Here is a 24,947-nt window from a genome sequence, read left to right on the forward strand (position 1 = left end):
AATACATTCAGATTTCTATTCCAACAAGATTACCTCTGACCAACTTTTTAGGTACAGCACATTGTTTGTGTGCACTTCTCCAAATTATGGAGAAGTAGTTCTGCATCCATGCTAGTAGAAGAGTTTATGAATGCACTATGGTAGATACTAGGGTAGCTAACAACTCTTGCAACAATTAACTAACTACAACTTTGGTTTGCATGTTTTAGAAAAGAGTACTGTATGGGTACTTGACACGCTTCTGGGTAACCATAGTAGCAAGCAACTGATTTTTAAAGGGACACTGTCAACTTAAATCATATGTTGTTAATCACACAGTAGAGGTTAGTTTGCATTTCTTAAGTTATTAAATCATTTAAAATCCTGTTTACGTACCTATGCTCCTTTTCTGTTGGCTGTAAGAAATGCAAGACATGAACAATAAAAATCAGTTGTTGTTTTCACTCAGAGGTCCTTAATACTGGAATGTTTGGGTCTCAAATGCTTCAGGGGAACATCTGCTTGTTCTAAAAACAGCTTTCACTGAATCCTCTTTAAAAAAAAAAAAAAAAAGCCCTCTGTACAAATTGACCCCTGAAACTCTCCTTTCTCCCCAAGATAAGCAGGCTAGCTGCTGCAATAAAAGATATTGTTACTGTTCCACCCAGTCGTGCCTTCTACCTCATTTCAAACTGTCCCTGTTAGTGAAGAGTGGGGTATGCTCACCGACTCCAGCTCTTTTGAAAGTGAAACTGTTTGTGGTAACTCCAGTCAGAACGCAACATGCACTCCCCTTCTCTGTTTGTCCTTAGTGACGCTCCCTGGTTAGTGCATTATGGATGGATCCATGTCTAAATCAGATCTTCCTGAGTGCTGCTCAGTGTTCTCTCTCCTGGGTTCTTCAGTCCACTGGGTTCATTCTCTGCTCAGCTGCTCTACATTTGGAGTACCATGAGAAGCCCTTATGCTCACTGTGTTACAACTAGTTTCCCTGCCTCCCTTGTCTCCAATGCTGTCTGCTGCTGTCAACTTAAAGTGGCTCTGAGATTCTGGCCTGCACCTGTTGGTTTTGGGCTGATCTCTCCCTTGCAGCTTCCATGAGCTGCTTCTTTTAGCCCTGATTCTTGACAGCAGTTTGCCAGCTGCCTGCATCACTTCATGCTCTTGCTCCCAGCTGCAGCATGTTGGGGTTAGTCCAGCCAGCAGTCCTATCTCTCTCGCTCCCCCTTAAGAGCCTAGGCTAGAAGCTGGAGAAGCAGCCTTTAAGGGCTCTTGAAGATGTGCATCCAAGGTGTTAAACAGCAGTTTAAAAATCACATTTATGGCTGGATTTTTGTATCTATTCTTGTTACAAGTAACACTGAAGATTCCTGAAACTGTCGAGACAAATAAGAGGAAAGACTCTGCACTATTTTTACTTTATGTATTTTAGTACTTTATATACTAGTAGTCTCATTGTGTCCCTTCTGCAGGCAGCCAGTCAGTTTCTCCTGCTCTGTGTGTGCCTTTTGCACAATGAGGAAAAGAGAAACATATTAAAAGTAAGAAAGCAAAGTCAAATAATAGGTTGTCAGTGGCACTGACAGGCAGGTGCAGCACCTGAAACCTCCTCAAGTTTCAAAGAATAGTTTTAAAGTAACTTCAAGTTAATTGTGTTCCTCTGAATCAGGAAGAGAGGCTGTCTGCCTATCTTCATTTCAGTAGAAGTCACAGCTAATCTACAAGAGTGAAAACTAGAAGAAAAACGGATGGCTGTTGTAATGGAGTGTGTTGAACAGCAGATCACATGGTTTTACATGGCATTCCTTTGGTCCCCACCCTCAGGACAAAATAGCTTCTTAAAACAACTGTTTGTTTGAAAGAGGAGTTGTGAGCTGTTTCGGAAGCCATTTGTACCACCGTGTGTGTGTGTGTTACTCCAAAATTCCAGTACAGTTGTATTTCTAATAACTGAACCATCCCTCTAGTGAACTGCCAGCATGACTTTTGATTATCCCAACATATTTGCTGTGGTCCAAAGGGTTTGAATGGTTGAGATTCTGTTGCTCTATCTCAGGCAAGGAAGTTGCAAGTTAAAATTCTCTTCTGGAGTGTACGGGGCAGTGATTCTCAGTCTCTTTACCATTGTGAGCCGCATATGCAGTTCTCTGTGGTGGTTTGTTTTTTTGTTTGGGTTTTTTTTTTTTTTTTTTTTTTTTTTTTTGGTGGGTTGCATCCACACTATATATACATACACATACACTCCCTGTATGGCCCTGAGGATCTCACATGTGTTGCAGCTGTGTGCCGGTTGGGCCACGGCTTGAGAACTGCTGTTACAGATTAATGTTCTGTACAGTATCTTAATGCTGAGTTATCCCTTCACTTGCAAAGCTTCGGGGTTCTTCACTCTCAAACAAAAACAAAAACAAGGCCTCAAATTGCAGTAACCATTCCTCTAGTCAGTCTTCTTTCAGGGCTCACTTTGGCATTATCGGCTGAGTGACCAAGGTTCCCTCATCCTTGGAGCTGAGCATACTGCTTTTCCAACATAGCACTCTCCTCTTCAGCTGGCCAGAGTAACGAGACAATACAGAACCTCACCACAAGGGCATTAGTCTGATTTGACTCAGCTTGTTTGGAAAGCCTTTGTTTGAGGATAGGTCCATCAGTGATTACTAGCCAGAATGGTCAGGGACGCAACCCCATGTTCCAGGTGTCCCTAACAGCTAGAACCGGGTGATGGGATTGATCCCTTTATAATTGCCCTCTGAAGCAGCTAGCACTGGCCACTGTCAGATGATAGGATACTGGGCTAGCTGGACCATTGGTCTGACCCAGTTTGGCCCTTCTTATGAAACTTCTAGTACTTGAATTTGACAAGTGGTAACAGAGGAAGTAACTTTAAAGGCACAGTCAACTTTGAAATCTAGATGGTTTCAAAATGAGTTAAAAGTAGTATTAGATACACCTGCCTCTGAGTCCTTTGTGACGTGATAATTACTTTCCAACTTTTTAAAGTCTCTCTTCTTCCCGCCCCCACCCCGGTTGATATGTGCAAAAACCCCACACAAATAGCAAAAACTGTCCCTCCAGAAAAATTGGCTATTCATAGTGCTCTCTGAGGAACATTGTTTACTTTTTTGCTAATCTTTAAACTATATTGGTCATAGATGTTACTAGTAACAAAAGTGAATGGAGAGAACACCCTGGAGAAATATGGTTAAATGATGGTAGTCATAAAAGAGGCATTGTTTTAGTGGTAAAAAGGGTATAAACTATGATAGCACTGTCTATTATTATTATTATTTTAAGTGCAGTAAGCTATGCTGCAGCTGGAAACAAAGTGGCCTCACCAGCGAAAGTCTTTGTCCACACATTCATAACTTCTAGAGCCGTGGTTTTCAACCAGGGGTACGTAGAGGTCTTCCATGGGGTACGTCAACTCAGCTAGATATTTTCCTAGTTTTACAACAGGCTACATAAAAAGCACTAGCGAAGTCAGTACAAACTAAAATTTCATACAATGGCTTGTTTATACAGCTCTATAAACTATACACTGAAAAGTAAGTACAAGATTTATATTCCAATTGATTTATTTTATAATTTTATGGTAAAAATGAGAAAGTGAGCAATTTTTCAGTAATAGTGTGCTGAGACACTTTTTTATATTTTTATGTCTGATTTTGTAAGCAAGTAGTTTAAGTGAGGTGAAACTTGGGGTTACACAAGACAAATCAGACTCCTGAAAGGGGTACAGTAGTCTGGAAAGGTTGAGAGGCACAGTTCTAGAGCAGTGGTCTCCAAACTTTTTTGATCGCGCACCCCCAGGGAAAAAAAGTGGAAGGGCTGCGGCCGGCGTGCCGGCGGCGCTTCTCCTGCCACACACTCCCAGGGGTCGTCTTGCGGACCCCACTTTGGAGACCACTGTTCTAGAGGACAGGACGGTGTTTACTCGACTGGAGCCAGTGTTCTCATCGTATTTCCCCCCCAGTGCGTCTGCTGTCCTTTGACCTTGGCGCAAGTGTATTCCAACAGAACCAGTGTTGCAGGTATAAATTGTAAACTTTGGTTTTACTCTTTTGAAAGGTGTAATCCAGCAGTTCCAGATGAGCAGCAGATATTGTCAGACTCTTTGCCTATGAAGCTATCATTTAACCTGGAGAGCTTTCATTAACCTCTACCTAGCTCTGTTCAGCAATTGTGTTCTGGTCGGTGCTGCTCTATGTAATGAAATCTGCAAAGAAATTTCAATCTAAAACATACAACATTAAGCCAGGCTAGTTTAGCGCGTCATGTTTTGTTTTGTTTTTTGTTTGATTAAGGGCTGCTGTTCTGTTTTTTATGGTGTGATTCTTGCCTTTTGTGTGTTAGTCAAAATTTAAGCATTATTTAAGTAGCTTCTTTTTGTTTTAACAGTTTGAAATCAGCCAAAAATTCAACTAGCTTTACAAGAGAAAACAAGTTAGCAGCCTGCAGGGAAAAGGTGGGACCTGACACTTTTCTGTTGATATAAAGGAGCTATATTGTTGGGTAGCTTGGGCTCAAATTGTTGTGTGGGGAGCTTGGTGACTCTTCAACACACTTAGGAGTTCAGCATTCCCTATCTTCCCCTGCAGTATTTGCAACCCAAACACTGCAGCTTTGTGCTAGAGCCAGAACATGAAAAGGACTAAAACAGATCTGTCCAAGCAACATTAAGCTCCAAACTGCATAAATACAGAACATTAAATGACACTTTTAAAGACAACTATTATAAAAAATAACTAAGCAGAGTTCCCCTCTAAATTCTTGTGCCATCTGAACATATCCATCCCAACACAAACAAGGGGAGGCCGAGAAGTACTTGGGGAGGGCACTTTGCGTTCTGTTCCTTGCACGCAGAATTTCTTTGGGTGGTTGTTCTTGGAATTTCCTTTTTTTTTTTTTTTATTCAACTTAAGTCACCACTGCACATTCCTGGTATTTTTCATAAGGATTTTTGATAGTCCTCGGAAGTTCCAGTACATCAGTGATCTCAACATATTCAGTACACTAGAGTAGCTTCTTCAGCTCTTAGCTGCAATTGGGACAGCAGGAAGCTTTGCAGATCATGATGTCCTTAGGCATGGGCCATGACTGGAAAGTACACCTATGAGTCTAGAAGTAAGTAGAGGGATACTGCCAACTTGAAGTCTAGTAGGTATAAAAAATTAAAAGTAGTTTTAGGTACTACACCTGTTTAAGTGCCCTACCAGTCTTTGTGGTTTTACAATCACACTGTTCTATTAATTTTTCTCCCTTATTGCAGTGTGAAAGACCCACACACAGAGTAGTGGATGCTGACTATACATTGCTGTCAAATAGGCAGAGTAAAGAAGCAGAAATAGAGAGAAATAACTCTTTAATCTCATCTTGGTTAATTAAAAAGGGTAGGGGAGCTTCAATGTGATTCCACTTTTTTGTTTATGGTGTTCCTTTAATATACTGTAAGCTGCTCACAGAGGCTACAAAATCGTGGTACAAACTGTGCATCATCCTCCCAAAGATTGTTAGCCTAAAGGGAGTGAAATATAAATCCCAGTTCAATCTTCTCCTGTGTTGGTGGAAGTACAGGGACAGAATAGCTTGTCTGCCATATTTCTGTGTATTTCTTCTCCATTTTTTGGACAGGTTTAATCCTTTTGTTAGTATCCTTTGAATGGACTGTATTGGAATTGTGGTGGTGATTAGTCTGGTTATAAGTAGGTTTATACTTCCCTTAACTAAAGTCCTGCAAATGAGGATGTAGTGTAACTTTTTTTTTTCATCTTTTTTGCTCATTTTCTTTACTATTCATGCAGTGAAAGACCATGTTCATTCAGTGTAAAACTGTAGGGTTCTTTGATCTTTGTTGCCTATCGAATTGTTTCCAGCCTGGCACTACAAACTCATATCAATTTCTTTTTCATGCCACTTGGTGGAACTTGTCCATGCTTGTAGGTTCTTGAAACAGACCCTTATTAGGATATTAATGAATGTCTTGTTCTGGGTGAAAGTCTGTTTTTACCTTTTTTTAGAGTGATTCACCTTTGGCTTTTTGATCACTGCCCTTCAGGAAAAGAAAAGTGGTAAACGGAAAGAGTTGGCACTCCACTGAGTCTGGCCTCTACTCATGAAGTTGTTTCGATGGTACATGGCAGTCAAATTCAGACTGCCATGTACCATTTTTTTTCAAAGCTCCTTCATTTTCTGGGTGTATGTGCACATGTCATTCTACTGTAGGGGAGGGCAGGTTTGTCTCCTTTAAATTTGCTTGAGATACGATCTGTCTATGTATCTGCTTGCCATTACTCCTCAGGATGTTAAAAACTTGTCCACTCTAAGTGTGTTGTTTTTTTTTCTTGTGAAGTATTTGGAAGAGTTTTCCCTCTGGGTGAAACAGCTGGTTATGGAGAATAAAATCCTGGTTTCTTAGTTTTTTGCCTTGAGCAGTAATTTTCTGATGTGGACACCAATGTTTTAGTTCCCAGCATGATGAGTCATGTTGCAGAGGAGGGAACAGGACTAGCTAAATTTGGATGGGGTTTGGGAGGAGAAGTTCTCTGAAAGTTCTTCTGTACTAAAGCATATTGCCAATACTGTTGCAACCCCTAGCATACCTGTAAAACACCACACATGCACACATAGGCGCTTGCAGTCGTTTGCCCTTCCTCTGAGCAAAACTGATTACTGTGACATGCATTACTCAGTGCAGTGTCACTGGGGGCTTTTTTGCAGTGATCGTGCAAATGCTAATGGGGCAATGACAATGGTGCAATTAGTCCTCCCTATGCAGTCCCAAAATTCTCTTGCCTATCTTTTGGTGAGAGTTTTGACAGCTTGAGCATGGGCTGTCACCTGACAAGCCACTTTCCTGTTAGCTGCATGCAGGCTCTGAAAGCAGCCAAGGTTGGGTAATTGCAACAATCCACGGGCCCTGCATTGCTAGCATGGAATACTGTGCAGGGCCTTCTTACAGTATGTGCCTCTCTAGCTAGAATAGATGCACTACATTGTTGCAGCTTGCTTTAATCAGTTGCATCAGTGCAAGGTAAAATGAAGCAACTTGTAATGTAATGCTGACAATAGCTCATCTTAATTAATTAGCCTCTTACAGTTTGTGTGGCAACTTCCACCTTCTCTGTATGTGTGTATATATATATCTTCTTACTATATGTTCCATTCTATGCATCCGATGAAGTGGGCTGTAGCCCACGAAGGCTTATGCTCTAATAAATGTGTTAGTCTCTAAGGTGCCACAAGTACTTTTGTTCTTTTTGTAATGCAGACAAGACCTTAAACACAAGAATATTTATACTAAATATTGACAACTGGCAGCCATGGGGCTGGTTAATTTTAGGTCCTGTCTACAGAAAATGACACAATGCTGTCTTTGTTAAAAAGATAATCGTCACAGTAAGGACTATTTTCCTCCCCCAGTAGTGCCAGCAGTTAATGTCAGAGTCCTCCTTGGTAGGTTATTAATTATGCCCTGTGTGCAACATTAACTCTTGCATGTTGCAAAGAGAACTGTTAACTTTCTTTATTTGATATTGGGCTCAATTACTTAAACTGGGGTGTTCTGCCTGGTGTAGTGGGTCCGGGTGTGGTTGACTGTGCCAGTAAGGAAAAACTGCTCTAGTTTCCTAGAGCATTGACTCTCACTGCTGGTGCAGTAAATTTGTATTGAGCAACATCCTTGCTCTACTGATCTGAAAACACTTCTTTCAACACTCAATCATACTTATTTGTCTACAGTCATGGGCTTTGCAGCTGTGTATTTGCACACTGCCCTGTAGCTAAGGCTTGTTTTCCTAGCTGGGAGTTAGCAGAGTCTCTAGTGCTGAGATTCAGTATGTGCTTTAGACTTTGTGAAGTTCATTCTTCGTTTTGCCTCTGTATTTCTTATGCAGGTGATAAAGGTGACTAGTTGTTTGGATATACTTTAACTGTTTCCTTCCTCTTTCTGTAGCTGCTGCCGTTACTGCAGTTTGTCTACAGTAGTAAAGTAGAATCCTAGGGACTGAAATGTACCACTTTTCAAATGACTGGCAGATAGGGTCTTTGTATAGCAAGTTCTCAGCTGTGTTCCTTCTGCCCTGCATAAGAATGCATACTTCATGTCTGTAATATAGATCAGTTTTCCATCCTCACAGTGGGCAATTAACTCTTACATCAAAAAGGAACCCTTTTTACCTACAGGACAACTTTGGGCTTCGAGCTCATATTAAAATATACGTATTTGAAGTTGGGAGTTTGGGGAACTGGGAGTGGGAAGGACAGGAGTTGTTAGGTGGTGTGATAACCCTGCTATTGTCTAGTATGTAAAATACAAACTTGCAGCGTGCCATCTTCTGTTCATTCTGGTGATGGGGTTTTGAGGTGTGGGGGGAGCATCTGTTTGTACTGGTGCATGATGGGAGTAGACACATAGCACATGTGACTTTCAAAGCATCTAGAGACCTGGAGTGTCTTGGGTGGTTCCTGTGCAGAAGAGCTGTTCTAATTTATACTCTTACAGGCCCTCTCTGTCAGGAGTTAACTTCTGTGTCAACTTAATTAAATGTGTCTAAACATCATAAACTTCTCCTATGACAAGTTTGAACTCCTCAAAGCAAGGTGTTTCAGACTTGTGGTTTTTAAAAAAAAAAAAAAAAAAGCACCAGCCCACCACCACCTCCTTGCCCCACTGAGTATAATCACATAACTTAGACTCTAAGGCAGTGGTTCTCAGCTAGGGTACATGTACCCCTTGAGGTACACAGAGGTCTTCCAGGGGGTACACCAACTCATCTAGATATTTGCCTAGTTTTACAACAGGCTACATAAAAAGCACTAGCAAAGTCAGTACAAACTAAAATTTCCTACAGACAATGACTTGTTTATACAGCACTATATGCTGAAATGTAAATACAATACTTATATTCCAATTGATTTATTCTATAAATATGACAAAAATGACAGTGAACAATTTTTCAGTACTAGTGTGCTGTGATACTTTTTTTTTGTATTTTTATGTCTGATTTTGTAAGCAAGGAATTAAGTGAGGTGAAACTTGAGGGTATGGAAGACAAATCAGACTCCTGAAAGGGGTACAGTAGTCTGGAAAGGTTGAGTGCCGTTGCTCTCAGGTAATTTGGTTTGCTTCCCTGCCACCTTGTCTTCAACATTTCCTCTCCCTCCCGCAACTGAAATAGCCATGGACTATCACAAAAAGCAAGATGGAAATCTCTTTGTCATGGTGTTGTAGCGTCATTGGTCCCAGGATATTAGAGAGACTGTATGGGTGAGGTAATCTTGTATTGAACCAACTTCTGTTGAGCTAACCAGATCTCTTCTTTAGTTGATTCAGTAAAAATTACCACCTTATCCATCTTGTTTCTCTAAGATGAAAATCTATTATTTATGCTGGAATGGCTTCTGGAATCTTCCTTTGAGTTCATAGTCCAGATTCTCTTTTGTGCTGGAATAGTCAGTTGGGTGCCATCTTGCACATTTCTCACATTCAGATGTGAGAAACTTCATCAGGGTGAGAAACTAATCCAAGCCAAAATCCTCTGCCTTATAAAGGAATCTAATCTCTTGTGGAGAGTAAAGCATGATCTGAGGGCATTTGCCAGGTGTTAAGAACAAAGTCTGTGAAAGACAACTAGTTCCCGGGATTCCTTCACTTGCCTGTTTGCAGTGTTGGTGTGGGTGTGCCATGGACGGGGGAATAATACGTATTTGCATTCTGTATGTTCACTGCCAGGGAAAGTGTAGTGCACAGTACTGTGATACATACCTGAAAGCTCCAACTAGATGAATGAAGTGTCAATTTGGGATTTCATTGTGTGTTCTCAAACAGTTTAAAGATTCATGGAAAATCAAGATGAAAAACTGTTCTACCAGTAGATAAAATTGCTCCTGAGTTCAACTTCTGCATAATTCTAGTTCACTGCTTTCTTCATAGTACAGATACCATCTCTTATTGGCTCTAGAAAAAAACTGTGATATGGCTTGCTTCATAACGTAAGGATAGTGGTGATGGGGTTTATCAACTGATAACACAGTGCCATCCATTATTTCAATTGCTACAGTTTTGTCCAGTTACCAGCCTACACAAATAGTTAGTGTCTTCTACCAGCAGATGGCAGCAGAAAACCCCACCTGATAGTCTGTGTCATTCTTTGGTTTACCTCTGAAGACTGAGAGTGGCATTTCTGGTAGTGTAAGTTTAGAGTTTTTCCTTTAGGGATCCTTAAATGAGCTACCCATCTCTCCCACCAGGCTCTGGTAGTTTAAAGCCAGTTTGTCACTTTCTCCATAGCATCTCATGCCTCCTTGGTCTCATCTGCTTTCAGTCACTTTAGCCTGTTCCTCAGAATAAAAGAAAACTGGACCATGTCCTGTTTTGAGGAGCATTGAGAATTTTCTGCCAAAGACTGGGTGTGGGTGTGCACGTGGGAGGGTTGGCCAAGCAGGGCCTGGAGGACCCCAGAGATGCTTAGTCTGTATCAGAAAGAGCTATTCAGATAAGTGTATGAAGACTTTGTCCTCTATGTCTGATTCCTTCTCTGTGAAGCATGTGTGCGCTTCTACTCTGCATCTATAATTAAGGCTAAGACTTTGTTTCGGTTACTTTTAGTAAAAGTCACAGACAGGTCACAGTCAACAAACAAAAATTCACGGAAGACGTGACCTATTTGTGACTCTTGCTGTTCTGTGATTTCCTCTGTCACCGTGGTGGCTGGCAGCTGTGGGCCCCCCCCCCCCCCCCGCCCAGGGCAGCTAGGAGCTGTGGGGTACCCATATTTCCCAAAGAGAAAAAGGGAGACCCCAGACACTCCCTGAGGAGTCCCCCTCTACTGCCCCCCCCCCTCGTGCAAGGCTGTCTCCCATCCCTGGAACCCTGAGGGGGAGCCCCTTCAGGAGACTGTCACCTGTTAGTGGAACCCTGCCAGGGCCCCGCTGCCTGCCAGCTTGAGTCCCACAGTTCCTGGGGCTGAAGCAGAGAATTTCACGGAGGTCTTGAAGTCACGGATTCAGTGATTTCCATGACACAAACGTAGCCTTATCTGTAATGCACCCATGTGAGCATGTTTGTTTGCAAACTCCTAGAACAGATTCAGTGGTGTAACACAGTCACTCCCTAGAGAGGCTCTGCGGAAGCTATTTTCTGTGGTTTCTCCTGTCCTTTGTTCTGCCGATGGGTGGTGGTGGTTGAAATCCTACTTCCCCATTGTTCTTTTCCAGGTCAGAAGAGTGGCAGCTTCTTACCCGTCTAGTTTTCTTTCCTATCAAGTCTTTCTATACTGGAATAGGCATTCCATCTGTTGAATGACTTGTGATCTTGGCTTAAAACTAGGAATAAAGGAGAGATTTAATTGTTATCTGATTTCCTGGCTTGTTTGCCAGAACACTAAAATTAAACCAAGTTTAAATGATTCCTTTCTTTGGATGACATTTAAAATAACTAGGCCTTTGGCTTCAAGAATGGCCCTCTCAGTGCAGTGGTAGAAACAATAAATCTGAGAAGCAGATCCCATCAGTGAATTAAAGACCGTAGATGAGGCTGTTTCAAAATTAGGTGAAGTGTAATGGTGAGGTCTGCCTTTAAAATGGCCAGAGATACTACCTGTCTTAGTTCTGACTAGTACAGTAAATATTAAACACTGATTCTCTCCAGTGAAGGGCCACCTTTACCTTTTGCTTGACTCTAGTAGCTTCCAAAAAAATCACCTATGCACCTCAAGTGGCTTGTTTTCTCTTTGCTTAATATGATCACCGTGTCACAGGCTCAGCTTCCTTAAAATGTGTGTGCTTGGCTTTTCCTGAAGTAATTTTGCATTTCTAGAACCTGCAATGGAAAAAATCCAACTGAGCACAGTCGCAGTAGGGTCTTGGAACACAATCGTTCCTGAACTGAAATTAGTCCGTGTGTGGTGTGGGCTCTGAAGAGAGAACAAGATGGGACCATCTGTGTGTTCACTCCCATTTCTGTCTTGTTTTTCAGGTCCTGAGGTTGTGATTGCCATGCTCAGGTATTGATGCTCATATGCACAGCTGTTTAAAATGGCAGAGGGAGGTGGCAACGAAGAGGTAATTCACTTGAACAGTTTCCGTAGCCACAGTGGGAAAGGTAAGTAACTTCACATGCACTTGCAAAGTCCCTAGATCGAACACTAGTGCTTGCAAGCAGTAAACCTCTGAAAGCTGTGAGAGTAATACCTAAGGTGTTAGCATGCTTTGCTGCACCAAATCACATACTCAGTTGGTTGCCAAGAAGTGTGAATTTCTCCTTCTCCCATTCCACTTTCTTCAGGCAGTTTGCTAAACTCCTGGAAATAAGCACTCAGAATAGAGCTACTTTCACAAATCTTTGAGGGGCTAGTAGTGCAGCCCACCTTTTAAGGATCTCCTGGCATGGAGGCTGGCTTTGCATTCATGTCCTAATAGACTATGTAAGTTGGCATTTGTTCCTTCACAGGTGGAGTTTAAAATACCGGTGTCTTTGTGTATTTGGAGATAAAGGGATAAATCTGTTCTCTGTAGGCAAGTGATGGGCTGTCATGGCAGTTTTTTGTTGCATTGGATTACTGAAGGTTGAACCAAAATCTTGAGTATCAAATCCATGCTTTGCCTCTGGGATAAGAGAAACCATAAATCTCTGTATGAAAAGTTTGTTCAAGGTTCCAGTAACTCTGTTTATTTTCTGTGTTCTTATTTCATTCTTGGAAAGAGCCTTTTAAGATAGGGTCACCACTTCCTGGCAGAATACACTTTTGTCTGGAGTAGTAGATTTCCTAAAGCTGGTGATCCTACCTCATTCACTCAGACTCCTGCTAGGTCATTCTTTGCTTTCATAAGCAAATGAATGGCATTTGGATCCCTTTCCCTCCTCCAGCACCTGCTCAAATGATCAATCAAATGAACAGCCTTTAAGATGTTGACCATGCTGGAGCCTCCAGTATGCAGTGCCTCCTATCCCATTCCTTGTGGAAATGAATTGAAGAAGCTGAGCACTGAGACTAAAGTATCTATTAGCACTTGCAGCAGCCTGTGCTGCTATACCATTCCTAAACCAACTCCTGCTGGAATCTGAGATGAGCATTTGCACAGCACTAAAGAATAAACATATTTTTTACATATGCTTCTGTTTGAGGTGTCTTCTGCTGTTGTCTGCACTTGTACAGATTTCCTTACGTTAGCATGCTGACTGGTAAGGATTCTAACAATGAATTTGAGATCCTTTCCCCATTATTGCATTGCAAACTTTAGGACTTTTATTTTTATTTTAAGATTGAAATTTGTAGGATCTAAATATTTGAGCTGTTGCAAACCGTTAGCAAATAGATAATGTTATCTGCCTTGCTGCAGAGTGGATAAACAGGAGAGATGAAGGACTTATCACCATATCGGACTCCTCAGATGAAGAATTGCCTTTGTTGCTAGATACGCCAGTTCAGCAGCAGCAGGAGGAAGACGACGACGATGTAGTCATCCTGGTGGAGGTGATTTTCATATGTTGTACACATTACCACATTATTCTTTGCCTCTCTGAATAATCTATTGTGCAGGTGAATAACATGCTCCTTCAGAGCTCACAGTGACCACTGCGGTAGCTTATTCAGCAGGAGCACCTGAACTTAGTGTTAGCTGATGGCTGCATTGGCAACTTTTTGGGATCTCAGCTCCTCCATCTTATTTGGGTAAAGTGAGGTTAACAAAACCATGCTGCTTAAGACAGGTGGTGTAGCCAACAAAGATTACAGCTCCCAGCATATAATGATTTGTCTCTTAATCCAGAAAGATGGAGCACTGTATACTGGGATGTGTAGAGCTGCTCCATATTTAAAATGAGGGTGGTCATGGACTTTGCTTGATTTATGGGCGTGTCAGCCACTTCTGCAGTCAAGAGCACAAAATTCTTGCCCACTGCTTCCAGTAAACTTCTGGACTTGCATTTAGGGAAGTGGGGATATATTTGAGTATTTAGCCATCTGGCATGTCTCAGTGATCAAATCTGAGCGTTAAGAACCAGAATGTCCTGATCACTGACACATAAGGGAACCTGTGGTAAACTGACTCTGTGTTTCCAGCCTTCTTAAGATAAGTGTGCAATGACTGTTTTTGGCTTTAATCTTTAACATGAAAAGGATCAAGCAATGCCATATGGTCTTAAATTTAACCATTTCCGTGTAGTATACCAGTGCCCTGGTTCGATGCCTACATATTATACTTTGGGGGCATATGTTCCTGGCACAATGTTGAATAAATTGCATTCTTGACTTCAGTTTTGTATGCAATAAGCTTTTGCCAAGGTATGCAATTGTGGGGCTATTGACTACTGCTTTCCTCTAACACCTTTCCTCTCCTTTCCATATGCACTGCTTTGGGTCTTGGGCTGGCACCTCTTTCTTGGGATGAAAAGGAGCATTTTTTTCACTCTGACTGCATTTGGGATGCAGTCGCCAGTGTGTTAACCATAATTGCTTTAGCAGGTCTCATCTAGACTCAGACTCTGCAATTCTAGTCCCTCTGGGGCAACAACAGTGGTGATTAGTGATCAAGGTATATTTTTTTATTTAGAACAAAAACATTTAAGAGAAACATCTTAAAAATAGTAAATCAGCCTAAACATAATGCTTGCTTACCACTCCCTGGATCTGGGAAGGCCCAATTCCTTAGATTCCTCCATGGAGCCTGTCTCCCTAGACAACTCCTGACAAGTGCCCTTACCTTCTCAGGAATCCACTTTTAAACGTTTGACTCCCTTTGAGCTGGTAGGTCCCAGCATTACAAAACAAGGTTTACAGTTGGAGACAAGATACAATATCTCTGAAGTTAACAGTTGGGGCCCCATTGTCTTTCTAGTATGTGCCTAGGTGTTCTGATCTGGGAAGGCATTGTTTTTCTTTCCTCGTTTGTTCTTCCCCCACAGCTCCAATATAAGTTAGAGGAGTGCGTTCATATGGGAAAGCCTTATAACCCAGAACACACAATCTTCCCTTGCTGACCTGGTCTCACACAGTGTTAATAAAATTATTATAGTTCATTGCTTCCCAGCTCCACTTTTGCCACACCACCTTGCCAACATTTTCTCTCTAGTTTCTTGGAGGTGGTTATCTTTCCTTGGGGGCGAGGGTCAATACAAAAATATCTCCGAGGTTGCGCTCAGTACTGTTGCTGGGGAGAGGTGAAGTCCAAGAGCATAGTCACCCTGAATTCTCCTGACTAAGCAACCCAAGGATTTGGTACAGTTTAGGGACACAGGTTGCCAGGTGTACTACAAAAAGGATCCATGCTTTCTCCATGTCAGAGGGGACAACTAAGTTGTAAGTGGATCTCTTGAGGTGATTTGGATACTTAGTGTGTCATGGTATGTTCATTGTTTTTCTCTAAATAAACAGAAGCATAGTACTTGAAGACAATGTAAACAGAGTTTTACAGTTAACCAAAGCAGCTCTGTGGCCAAACTTTTTACCTTGTTGTACTCTTAACTTGGATCCTGAGATCTGGATTTTAAGTGAACTAAAATGACTTAAATACCTTACTCTCAACTCCTTAACAGAATATGTATAGATCTCTCTCAGTATCACTCCTCCTACTCTTCTGTTTCTCTTTCCTCCAATCCTTGTCAATTTACTCTGCCCAGGGTGCAAAATTAACCACTTCCTGCCTCCTCCCACTTGCATCTGAGTACAGTCCTCCACTGGCCCCTAACACATGCATCTGGCTCTTGGTGTCACACAAACCCTGTTCTTCAAATTTCTTAAAAGTCTCTTCTGTGACGGGCTTATGAACTGTACTTTTCCACTGAATGTAATGTTACTGTAGGAAAAAGTATAACCACTGAGTGGGAATTAACACCACCACAACATTACTCTGTTGCTGTAACTCTTGTCTGTCCGTCACCTTCCCTTGTAATGTCTTGTATCCTAAATATGCACAAGTTCCCTGTGATATGGAGCTTGTCTAGTATCTCTAAAATGCAAGACACACTTATGGCACATGGTGCCATAACCTGATTTTTGGAGTTCTATCCCTGCAAGACTTAATGAGTCCTCAGAGGCAGACATCAGCTCCTTACACTTTTTTGACAGTTAATGTTGCAAGAAAACACAGGACTTGAACCAGACTGCCAGACTGGGTTCTAATGGGTTACAAAACCTTTTGGTTTATCTAAAAATACTTCTAAATATGTTTTTTGATGATCTGGTGCATAATACATTCTCAGATTTTAGTTACATTTTTCTAAAGCTGCAGAAATACACATGTGATATTCAGGCAAAGCATATTCTACCTTATAACATTATTTCTCACCTGCACATGTCGTCATACAGAACAAGTTCAAAAACTGCAACTTACTTAGATTGTTCTTAAAAGCATATTTCACCTTCAAGCTATTTTAAAAAATCCTAAAAGTTGTCCAATTTTTTTCCCATTAAAGCAACTACAGGTGTCTAGCAAAACCGATTTCTTAACAGAGTGCCCATTCCATTCCAATGTTTGAAAAACATAGGAATGGCTCTTCAGCCTCGATTCATGGGTTACAAACCTCAGTCTGCCAGAAGCAGAAACAGTGGCTGGGACTAGCACATGAATTCTGGTTCCTGCTGCCTGTTAAGTGAATTGGTGAATTGAGGTCTAATTATCAAACTGGTCAGAGTTCCCACTTCTTATTTTAATGGTGGGTGGCGCAGAGTGATAGGAGTCCATTCAAATCATGTGTACTTAGTTTGCCCAGACATCTTTTACTATTAGTTTTGGTCAGAGTTAAAATACAGTTGAACTGTGTTACGAGAAAACCATGAAATATAAGGTAGGGCAAGTTGCCTGTAATGAGTATTTGAGCCCTTATCATACTGCTTGGTAAACATCTTACTTCCCCTGCCTCAGGCCAGAATTTTAGTTGGATGCACAGGTCATCTAGACAGACTACTCCATGACGTATGCAAAATGGAGCGCTCCCACTATTCAGTTTTCTTTTCTTTTTAGACCCCAAAACAGCAGATTCTGCGTCCCAATGTCATCAGATCCGCTGCGAAGTGGCAAAGTGTGAACCAGCTGGGAGAAGTATCTAAGGGTGACATGGCATTGAAGAGCTTACATCTGCAAGAGGGGATTCGGCCTTTTGTGGTGTGCCAGAGAGCCCATTGTAACCACATGGGGGAGAATGGTGCAGGGCCAAGCAGAGACAAGAATGGAAACCATGCCTCACAGCTGCCTGGACCCTCTGAACACTGTAGGCACAGGGTTGAAAGAGGGGGTGATTCAGAGCCTGGGCCAAGTGTGGTTCAAGCAATAAAGACAAGTCCAAGTCCCAGTGGTGAAAGGGAAATAATCAACCTGGAGGAAGCTGGCTTCCTACCTAAATGGGAGGAAAATCGGGAAGTACAGGACCAGGAGGATGAAGACCTGGATCAAGACCTCTTACAAAACCTCAGAGGAGCAATTGCTGCTGCAGCAGCAGCAAGCAGACAGGCCACCAGAGACAACAGTCGGTTGGATCATCCTTATTTCCAGCCTGTAGACAATGAGCCACGTACTGTAGCAAGCTGTTGTGCTCCGCAGCAAGGGCAGCCTGAAGCAGAACTGGGATCTTTGCTAAGGGCATACCGGGAGGAGAACCCTGGGCCAGCCTTTCCCAGACCTGAACCACAACAGGATGGGATTCCAGGCCTAGCTTCTCCTCAACCAGCTCATCCACCAGAGGAAATGAGAGGCCAGTGGGCAGCAATAGACAATGAACAGCCAGGCCCAGCCTTCCCTGCACAGGGATCACATGAGCCTGGCTCTGGTAACGTTCCAGAGCAAGGAGCTGCTGGGCAGGACGAAGACCTCACTGCCCTGCTCATCAAAGAAACAGTAAGTATTCTGTGTGCTGTGTTAGCTGAGGAAGTCACCACATTCTCTTTCCCACACTGTGCATTTATAGCCTTTAAAAATGATTGGGGTTTTTGACAGAACATGTCCTGACACAGCACTTCACGAGTTCAAAGCACAGCTCCCATTGATTTCAGTTGCAACTGTGAGTGCCTGTTACCTTGTCAAATCAGACCCCAGGGTCTCAAGTTGGGCACCCAGAAAATGAACACACAATTAGTGACCACTTGTGAAAAGTTAGGCAAAAGTCATTTAAACTGAATATATCTCACAGGAACTCTGTGGCAGTGGCAGGGATTGAATTCGGTTCTCCAAGGTAGCATTCATCTATCCTTACCATGAGACCCTCCTGCCTCGTTCTCTACATGCTTTCTGACTTCAGCAACAAATGAATCCAGGGTCCTACAGACATGTCTCCTTTACTACACAGCCCTGATTCATCTTCAGAGCAGTTTCATTCTGTGCACTGAATGAAGCAGAGGTCCTGTGGAAATAATAGTATGTGATCCTGCAATTATAGACTGCATTATAATGCATAAAAACAAAGGGGCTGAATTAAGGTTGCCTGGGCAACCTTAATTCTAGCATTTCCTAACGTCTGAGTGTCTGAGTTGGCATCCTTAATACTGTTCTTTTTAATATAGAGTTGTTGAGTGTAACTTCCTAAATTTTTTAAAAAGCCATCTGAAAAACAAATTCCATCATGTGGCATCATATTGACATTCACATGGGTCATCAGCAGGATTGGCACCTTTAGATCCATCTCACTTGAGCCAAAAGAGTAAATGATAGCAGTAGAAGGTTGTCATTCTCTATGTGGACCAGCACTAGAAGTGGATGAGACTCTTTGCCAGTAGCTTTCACAGATGTCTGACAGCAGAGGAATGGTGAGACTTGGGAATCTTGGGTTCTGTTCCCAGTTCTGAAGAAGTGTGTTCTCTAGTGGGCACAGATTGTCCTGCTCGTTTCCCTCAAGTTTGACTCCCTTCCTTCTCCCCCATCCTCTTTGCCCTGTCCCAGTCCTGCCTTCTTGTCCCAATCTCCTTGCCCAGCCAATCCTAGTCTCACCTCTCCAGACTTCCCATCCCACTCCCAGTCTCCTTGCACAGCTGTTTCCAGATTTCCCTCCCCATCCCCTGCCACATCCAGCTCCTGTCTCCTCTGCATTCAAATTAGGCAACTTTCTCCTCCATCCTGCCTAGGCTAAGCTGGAGGGGTGAGGGTGTCATTCAGAGCACAGGAGATACAGGCTTCCTGTGCTCATTTCTGATGCCTCACCCTGGCCCAGCCTGCAGCCCCCCAGATCTGCAATTGCAGGGGAAGTCCTGCCCACATGCAAACTGGAGCATGCCTAGTGCAGACAGATTATTTGGGAATTTTACCTGTGAAGCTCTAGCAAGTGCCTAATGAGCATGCATGTGCCCACATGCAAACTGACTCCTCCTCCTAATTCTCCCAACCCCCCCAAAAACTTATTATTTGGCCAAATTTGGATGGATTTTCATGGGGATGGAAAAAGGCACAAAGGTCACCCCCTGCCAGATTTCAGTTTCCTGCTCCAAAGCATGGACATTCCAGGGGTTTTGAAACAAAATGTCACCAGAAATCTTTTAACATGGGCAAAATGTATTTTTCCTTAGCGTCGTTCTTGGGGATGCTGAACCATTCTGGCTGAAATTTTCCAAAACACTTAGCCAGAGGCAGATGGCTGGCATGTAAATTTCATCACAAACAGTTTTACAGAGTTTCATAAGCAACTGAAAACAGGGTCATACAATGGGGAAGGAGTGTCAGATAACTTTAGGAAAAGGTGGGGCTGGTAGGACTGCCTATAATAAGAACATAAAATTATGACCCTAACTTGATACTGGAAAACCATCCTTTGCTTATAGCTTTATATTCCTTACCCCACCCTTTTTCTGTGTTGTCTTCTATGATTGTAAGCCCTTCAGGACAGTTATGGTCTTCTACTTCATGTGCACAATGCCTAGTGGAATGGAGCGGTCATCTAAGCTCTGCAACAATAACAGATTGTGCTACAATCTGGAGGCAGAAATACTCCTTATCCTCTGGCATATTTTAATCTCTCCTCATATGGAGGCTGTTCTGTAACCGTAATCACTTTTGTTGCCCTTCTCTGTACCGTTTCCAATTCTAATATATCTTTTTTGAGATGAGGTGAACATAAGAACTGCCACACTGGGTCAGACAGAAGGTCCATCTAGCCCAATACTCTGTCTTCCGACAGCAGCCAATGCCAGGTGCCCTAGAGGGAATGAACAGAACAGGGAATCATCAAGAAATCCATCCCCTGTCGCCCATTCCCAGCTTCCAGCAAACCAGAACTGCATGCATTACTCAGGGTCTGAGTGTACCATGGATTTATATAGTGGCATTATGATATTATCTGTCTTATCTATCCATTTCCTAATAGTTTCTAACATTGTTAGCTTTTTTTGACTGCTGCTTCACATTGAGTTTCAGAGAACTATTCACAATGACCTCAAGATCTATCTTGAGTGGTAACAGCTAATTTAAACCCCATCATTTTGTATCTATAGTTGGGATTCTGTTTTTCCATGTGCATTACTTTACATTTATCAACATTGAATTTCTTCTTCCATTTTGTTGCCCAGTCACACAGTTTTGTGAGATCCCTTTGTGCTTCTTCACAGTTCCCTTTGGGCTTAACTTTGGACATGACATAAAGTTGACTTTTGTTCTTGAACTACTATGGTTTTTTACAGTCTTGCAAGTCAAAATGCTGTACATGATCAGGTTTACTCTCCCTATCCCTTTAGGGATAGGGTGGTGCCTTTTGTAAGGAAAATGCTGGAAAAACTTTGTACAAAAACTATAAGAAATGTTCGGTCTTCTCAGTTCTGGTTTATCTTAGCATTGACAGACACCTGGGTGCTTGGAGTGCACTCCTTTTACTGATTGTGTTTCAGGGCGTTGCGTGTCTTAGCAGAAAAGATTAAACTACTTAGGACAGGAAACTGTTAAACAATAGCTACACTTGCTTCATAGAGCCTTCCTTCAGTACCACCCCCCAGTGTGTCCAAGGGTAGCTGGCCTAACTTCTTGTGCAAAGGGATGGGTGGGTGTGGTGAGTAGATAGTGAATGCGGGAACCTAAACTCTATAGTTGCCACTCTCCAGGCTGGTTAAGCTTAAATTTTCTCATAGAAGATGCTCTGACACCTGAAGGAGGGGACAAGCTAGCTAAGTTATATATGTTCTGTTCCTACTGATATTGCTGCTAGGTTTTTTCTATTACTTTAATTTCCAATATAACAAACCTCTTGCTTTTCCCACCGTAGGAAGCAAGATTCCCAGATGTGAGGAAAGAGTATGTTGAGGAATTAATTCACATCAAGAACTGTTATGACCTAAATGTGTAAGTACAGAGCGGAGAGTCCGAGCTTCTCACATAGCAGTAAATTGGTTAATGGAACTGTTTGTTCATGAAATAACAAATAAGTTGGCTACAGTCACAGATTTGTTGTCCTGACCCTAGTCATATTGCTTCAAAATGTGCCGGGGAGGAAGTCTGCATTGCCACGAGTGTCTAGAAGCACAGATCCTTCCTTAATCGTAACAGAACCCTTCTTGAAAACAAAGCCTCCCCCACTCCTGGCATTGTCCCTGCTCAGCAAAACCGGCTGCTATTACGTTCTAGCTCCACCAACCTTATTCTTGGTAATATGAAAAATATTCTGCCTTCAGCTTTTCTATTCATTCAAATCTTTGTGTCACAGCTAGAGTTGTGTAATTACTAACAAACTTCTAGAAAAATGCCAGTAGGTGTCTCGGCTGCAGTAAAGCACAGAGACGACTTTTTTTGTAAAGCATTGCTCAAAGGAGACTGAATTAGTCCAGAACGCCTAAAGCTCTCTCGCTACGTTAGAAATACCCCTTCAGGTACAAGTAGCGCTTAAAATAATACTTTTCTGGGTTCTTGGCAAAATTGAGTAGTATGTTGGTACCTTGTATCGTCTCACTTTTGGAATGTTCTTAGTATCACAAAGTTAAAAAGTCTTATTAGGTCATGCAGGATTGTGCTCTGCAAAATATTTTTCTAGGACATTATTCAGCCTGGTTTTGAATGTCCTGGCACAGAGGTTTCCATTCCTTCCCCTGGGAAATACTCCGCAGCCTACAGGATCTCATGTTCAGGAAGATGTTTTGTTACATTCCCTCAAGCTGGTAGTTCCTTAAATATATTCCATTGCTTCTAAATAGACATTTAGATAGTTTCTTTCCATCCTTCATGTTTATACCCGTAATATTTACAGACTGTTCTGATGTATTACTAGCTTTCCTCCCCCTGTTGCTTTAAAAAAGTCAGTGGATGGGCTTGACTTTCCTTTGCCTATCTGATTTGAAAAGAGTTTCCTGTTTGTTCCTGCACTCCAGCTTGTGACAAACTGGGCGTGTACTCCTTATAAAGCTGACACTATGTCCTGGACTCGCCACCTGATGCTTTGATGCGGTTTTCCGTAACACTGCAGTGGCATATCCTATTAGATTTTTCTCTAAATATTTTCTATATACATGACAAAACTAACGTGTCCTTGGTTGATAGTGTTAACTTTATAAATATCAGTTGCTGGTAGCCTAGAACTTGAGCAAAACTTTGGCAAGTAAAACCAGTCCGAGGATTGTTAAATTATTTTGCCAGTTGCGTTGGTGGCTCCAGAAAAATTATTCTATGTTAAACACCGTATTTGAGATCTCTCTTGATCACCCTAGGATCAAAATGCCACTGAACACTGAGTAAAGAACAATGTCCTTCATTAACGCAGCACCACCCTCTTCCTCATTTCCTTGCTGAAATCTTGACAACTGGGCAGTTGAGGAGTCTAATGTCTTGGTATCAGCAGAACTGGATAAGTTGCAGGATTTTGAAAGAAGAGGAAGTGGCTCCAAGTATTTTGCTTCATCAGCATGGGTCTGTAGCGTAGAGCCTATCAGTATGGCCTGAAGATGCCCTTTCACAGTCTAAAACATGTTAAAACTGATTAGTAAGCAAAGCAAAAATTGAAAATAATGGTCAGTGGCTGGAGTGTTCACAATCTTTTATATGAGGATAGTTCTTGCCTGGCTAAACAAGATAATGAATTGAACAATATCAGGATGCATGAATTTACAAGTTATGTGGAACCATAATTAGGACAGTCAGCAATGAACCTAGGATGTTCAATACATAATGGTCCTAGAATTCCAAGTCTGCCACAATAACTGTTTGTGCTTTAAGATCTCTCCACCAGAGACAAGAGTTTGGGACTTTGGCTTCCCTAATAGAAGCCACTAATTTCTCACTTTCCTATCCATGCTTTGAAGCATCCTTTCCCCATCAGTCTCCTATCATTGAGTCAAATTACCCATACTATCCTGCAAGGGTTCAATAGAGTTAAACTCCAATTTTAGCTTCTAGGACCCTATTGATCTAGGACAAATGAGGTGAGTGGGTGTTTATCCAGTAGGCACTCAAAAATATCTGCTCTGTAGTGCATGGGTGACTGACGGGTCAAGAAAGGCTTCTTGCCTGTATTTTTATTCCTTTTAATAAGCTATCTTTTGGGTTGTCATCACATCTTTTGTGTTGGAATAAGCAGGTCAGAGCACTGATCAGCCTTACTTACAAGAGCACTTTCATCTCAATGGCATGTCAAGCTGAAATGTAATAAATAAAAGGGGCCAGATTTGGGCTGTGACAAGGCTCTTCACGGGCTTGATGTCCTCTGGTGCAGGTACACTACAGCATGCTCACTGCATAGAGGGGCCCATTTAGCTAATTGTTAGGCATATTGAAGGTTAACTTCCCTGAAAATTCTAGGCACCCAAATGACCATATACAGAATAATTAAAATGTAAACTGATTGTTCCACAATTAAAATTGTTACATTTCAGCTGCTCTGGCTTGAGCTCTGTGAAATTTCCATTTCACTGGACATCAGCAGTTTTTAAAAAAATGGCAAGTGCTGTCAAATACATACAATGCCGTGGCATGAAGCTGTTTTCTAAGACGGACATATTAAAAAATGTCCTCTGACATACCAGATAAAATGTAAACATCCCACTTAGCAGGGTACCATATATCGTAAATTTTCATTTGCGGACACTTTTGATTGACTGAGCTTATTTTCTGGGTCAATATGTCGGTGCCTAATATAACTCTTCGCTTTGATTGTGAGAGTTGTGAGGGTGGGAAAGTGTTGCATTTGAACTGGCTTTTTTAAAAAAAGCCACTCTTCTGATCGCAAACGTGAGTTGTTAGCATTGGCTGGCGCTAGGAAGAATGCTATGGCTGTTATCTAGCACCTTTCATTCAAAGATTTCTGTGCTTTACAAACATTAACTGTTCCTCCGAGCACCTCTGAGATAGGTTTTATCCCATTGTGTGGATGGAGAGACTAAGGAACTGTTTGTGTGACCCTGACTGGCCATGCTAGTTTTGGCATGTGTCTCTACACTGCGATAAATTTGCGGCACCGAGTCTCAGAGCCCAGGTCAGCTGGCTCTGGCTGCAGGAGTATAAATTGCAGCACCGATGATTGAGCTTGGCCTGGAGCCTGAGCTCCGAGACCCCGTGAGGGGTGGGAGCATCTCAGATAGGGTGACCCGATGTCCTGATTTTATAGGGACAGTCCCAGTATTTGGGGTTTTGTCTTATATAGGTGCCTATTATACCCCACCCCGTCCCGTTTTTTTCACACTTGCTGTCTGGTTACCCTAATCTCAGAGGCCAGGCTCCAGCCTGAGCCTGAACATCTACACTGCAGTTTTATAGCCCTGCAGCCTCAGTCTTGCAAGCCCAAGTCAGCTGGCCTGGGCCGGCCACAGCCATGCTATGGGTCTTTTGCCACAGTATAGTCATAACCTCAGTAACAGAGCTGGCAATATGTCATTGAGTTCTGATTCACAGTCCTTTACTCTGATCACTACAACCCATTTCCTCTGTAGGTATAGGTTCTGAAATCTTCTCCTCACAGCTCTGCAACGTATATGCCCTGATGAGCTGTTTGCCATGGCCTTTTCTGAGCAAAAGCTTTTAGTTAAGCTAAACTGAAACTTTTTCATCTGCCAAATTCGTGATCGGTAGTAGTAGAACCTCTG

At 42.2% G+C, this 24,947-nt stretch overlaps 1 protein-coding gene across 3 annotated transcripts in view; it reads left to right on the forward strand.

Annotated features, from left to right (window-relative positions):
• The window catches only part of RNF216 (ring finger protein 216), a 132,481-nt gene that overhangs the window by 31,652 nt on the left and 75,882 nt on the right, over positions 1-24,947 (forward strand). For all 3 annotated transcript variants that reach the window (XM_074965149.1, XM_074965147.1, XM_074965148.1), the window contains exons 2-5: positions 11,954-12,079; positions 13,318-13,451; positions 16,939-17,808; positions 21,149-21,225. In XM_074965149.1, the coding sequence (XP_074821250.1) occupies positions 12,013-12,079; positions 13,318-13,451; positions 16,939-17,808; positions 21,149-21,225 (1,148 nt within the window). In that variant the 5' untranslated portion in view covers positions 11,954-12,012. The remainder of the gene's footprint in view (positions 1-11,953; positions 12,080-13,317; positions 13,452-16,938; positions 17,809-21,148; positions 21,226-24,947) is intronic.

Source organism: Natator depressus, chromosome 10 (genome assembly GCF_965152275.1).
Source record: "Natator depressus isolate rNatDep1 chromosome 10, rNatDep2.hap1, whole genome shotgun sequence".
Classification (NCBI taxonomy): domain Eukaryota; kingdom Metazoa; phylum Chordata; order Testudines; family Cheloniidae; genus Natator; species Natator depressus.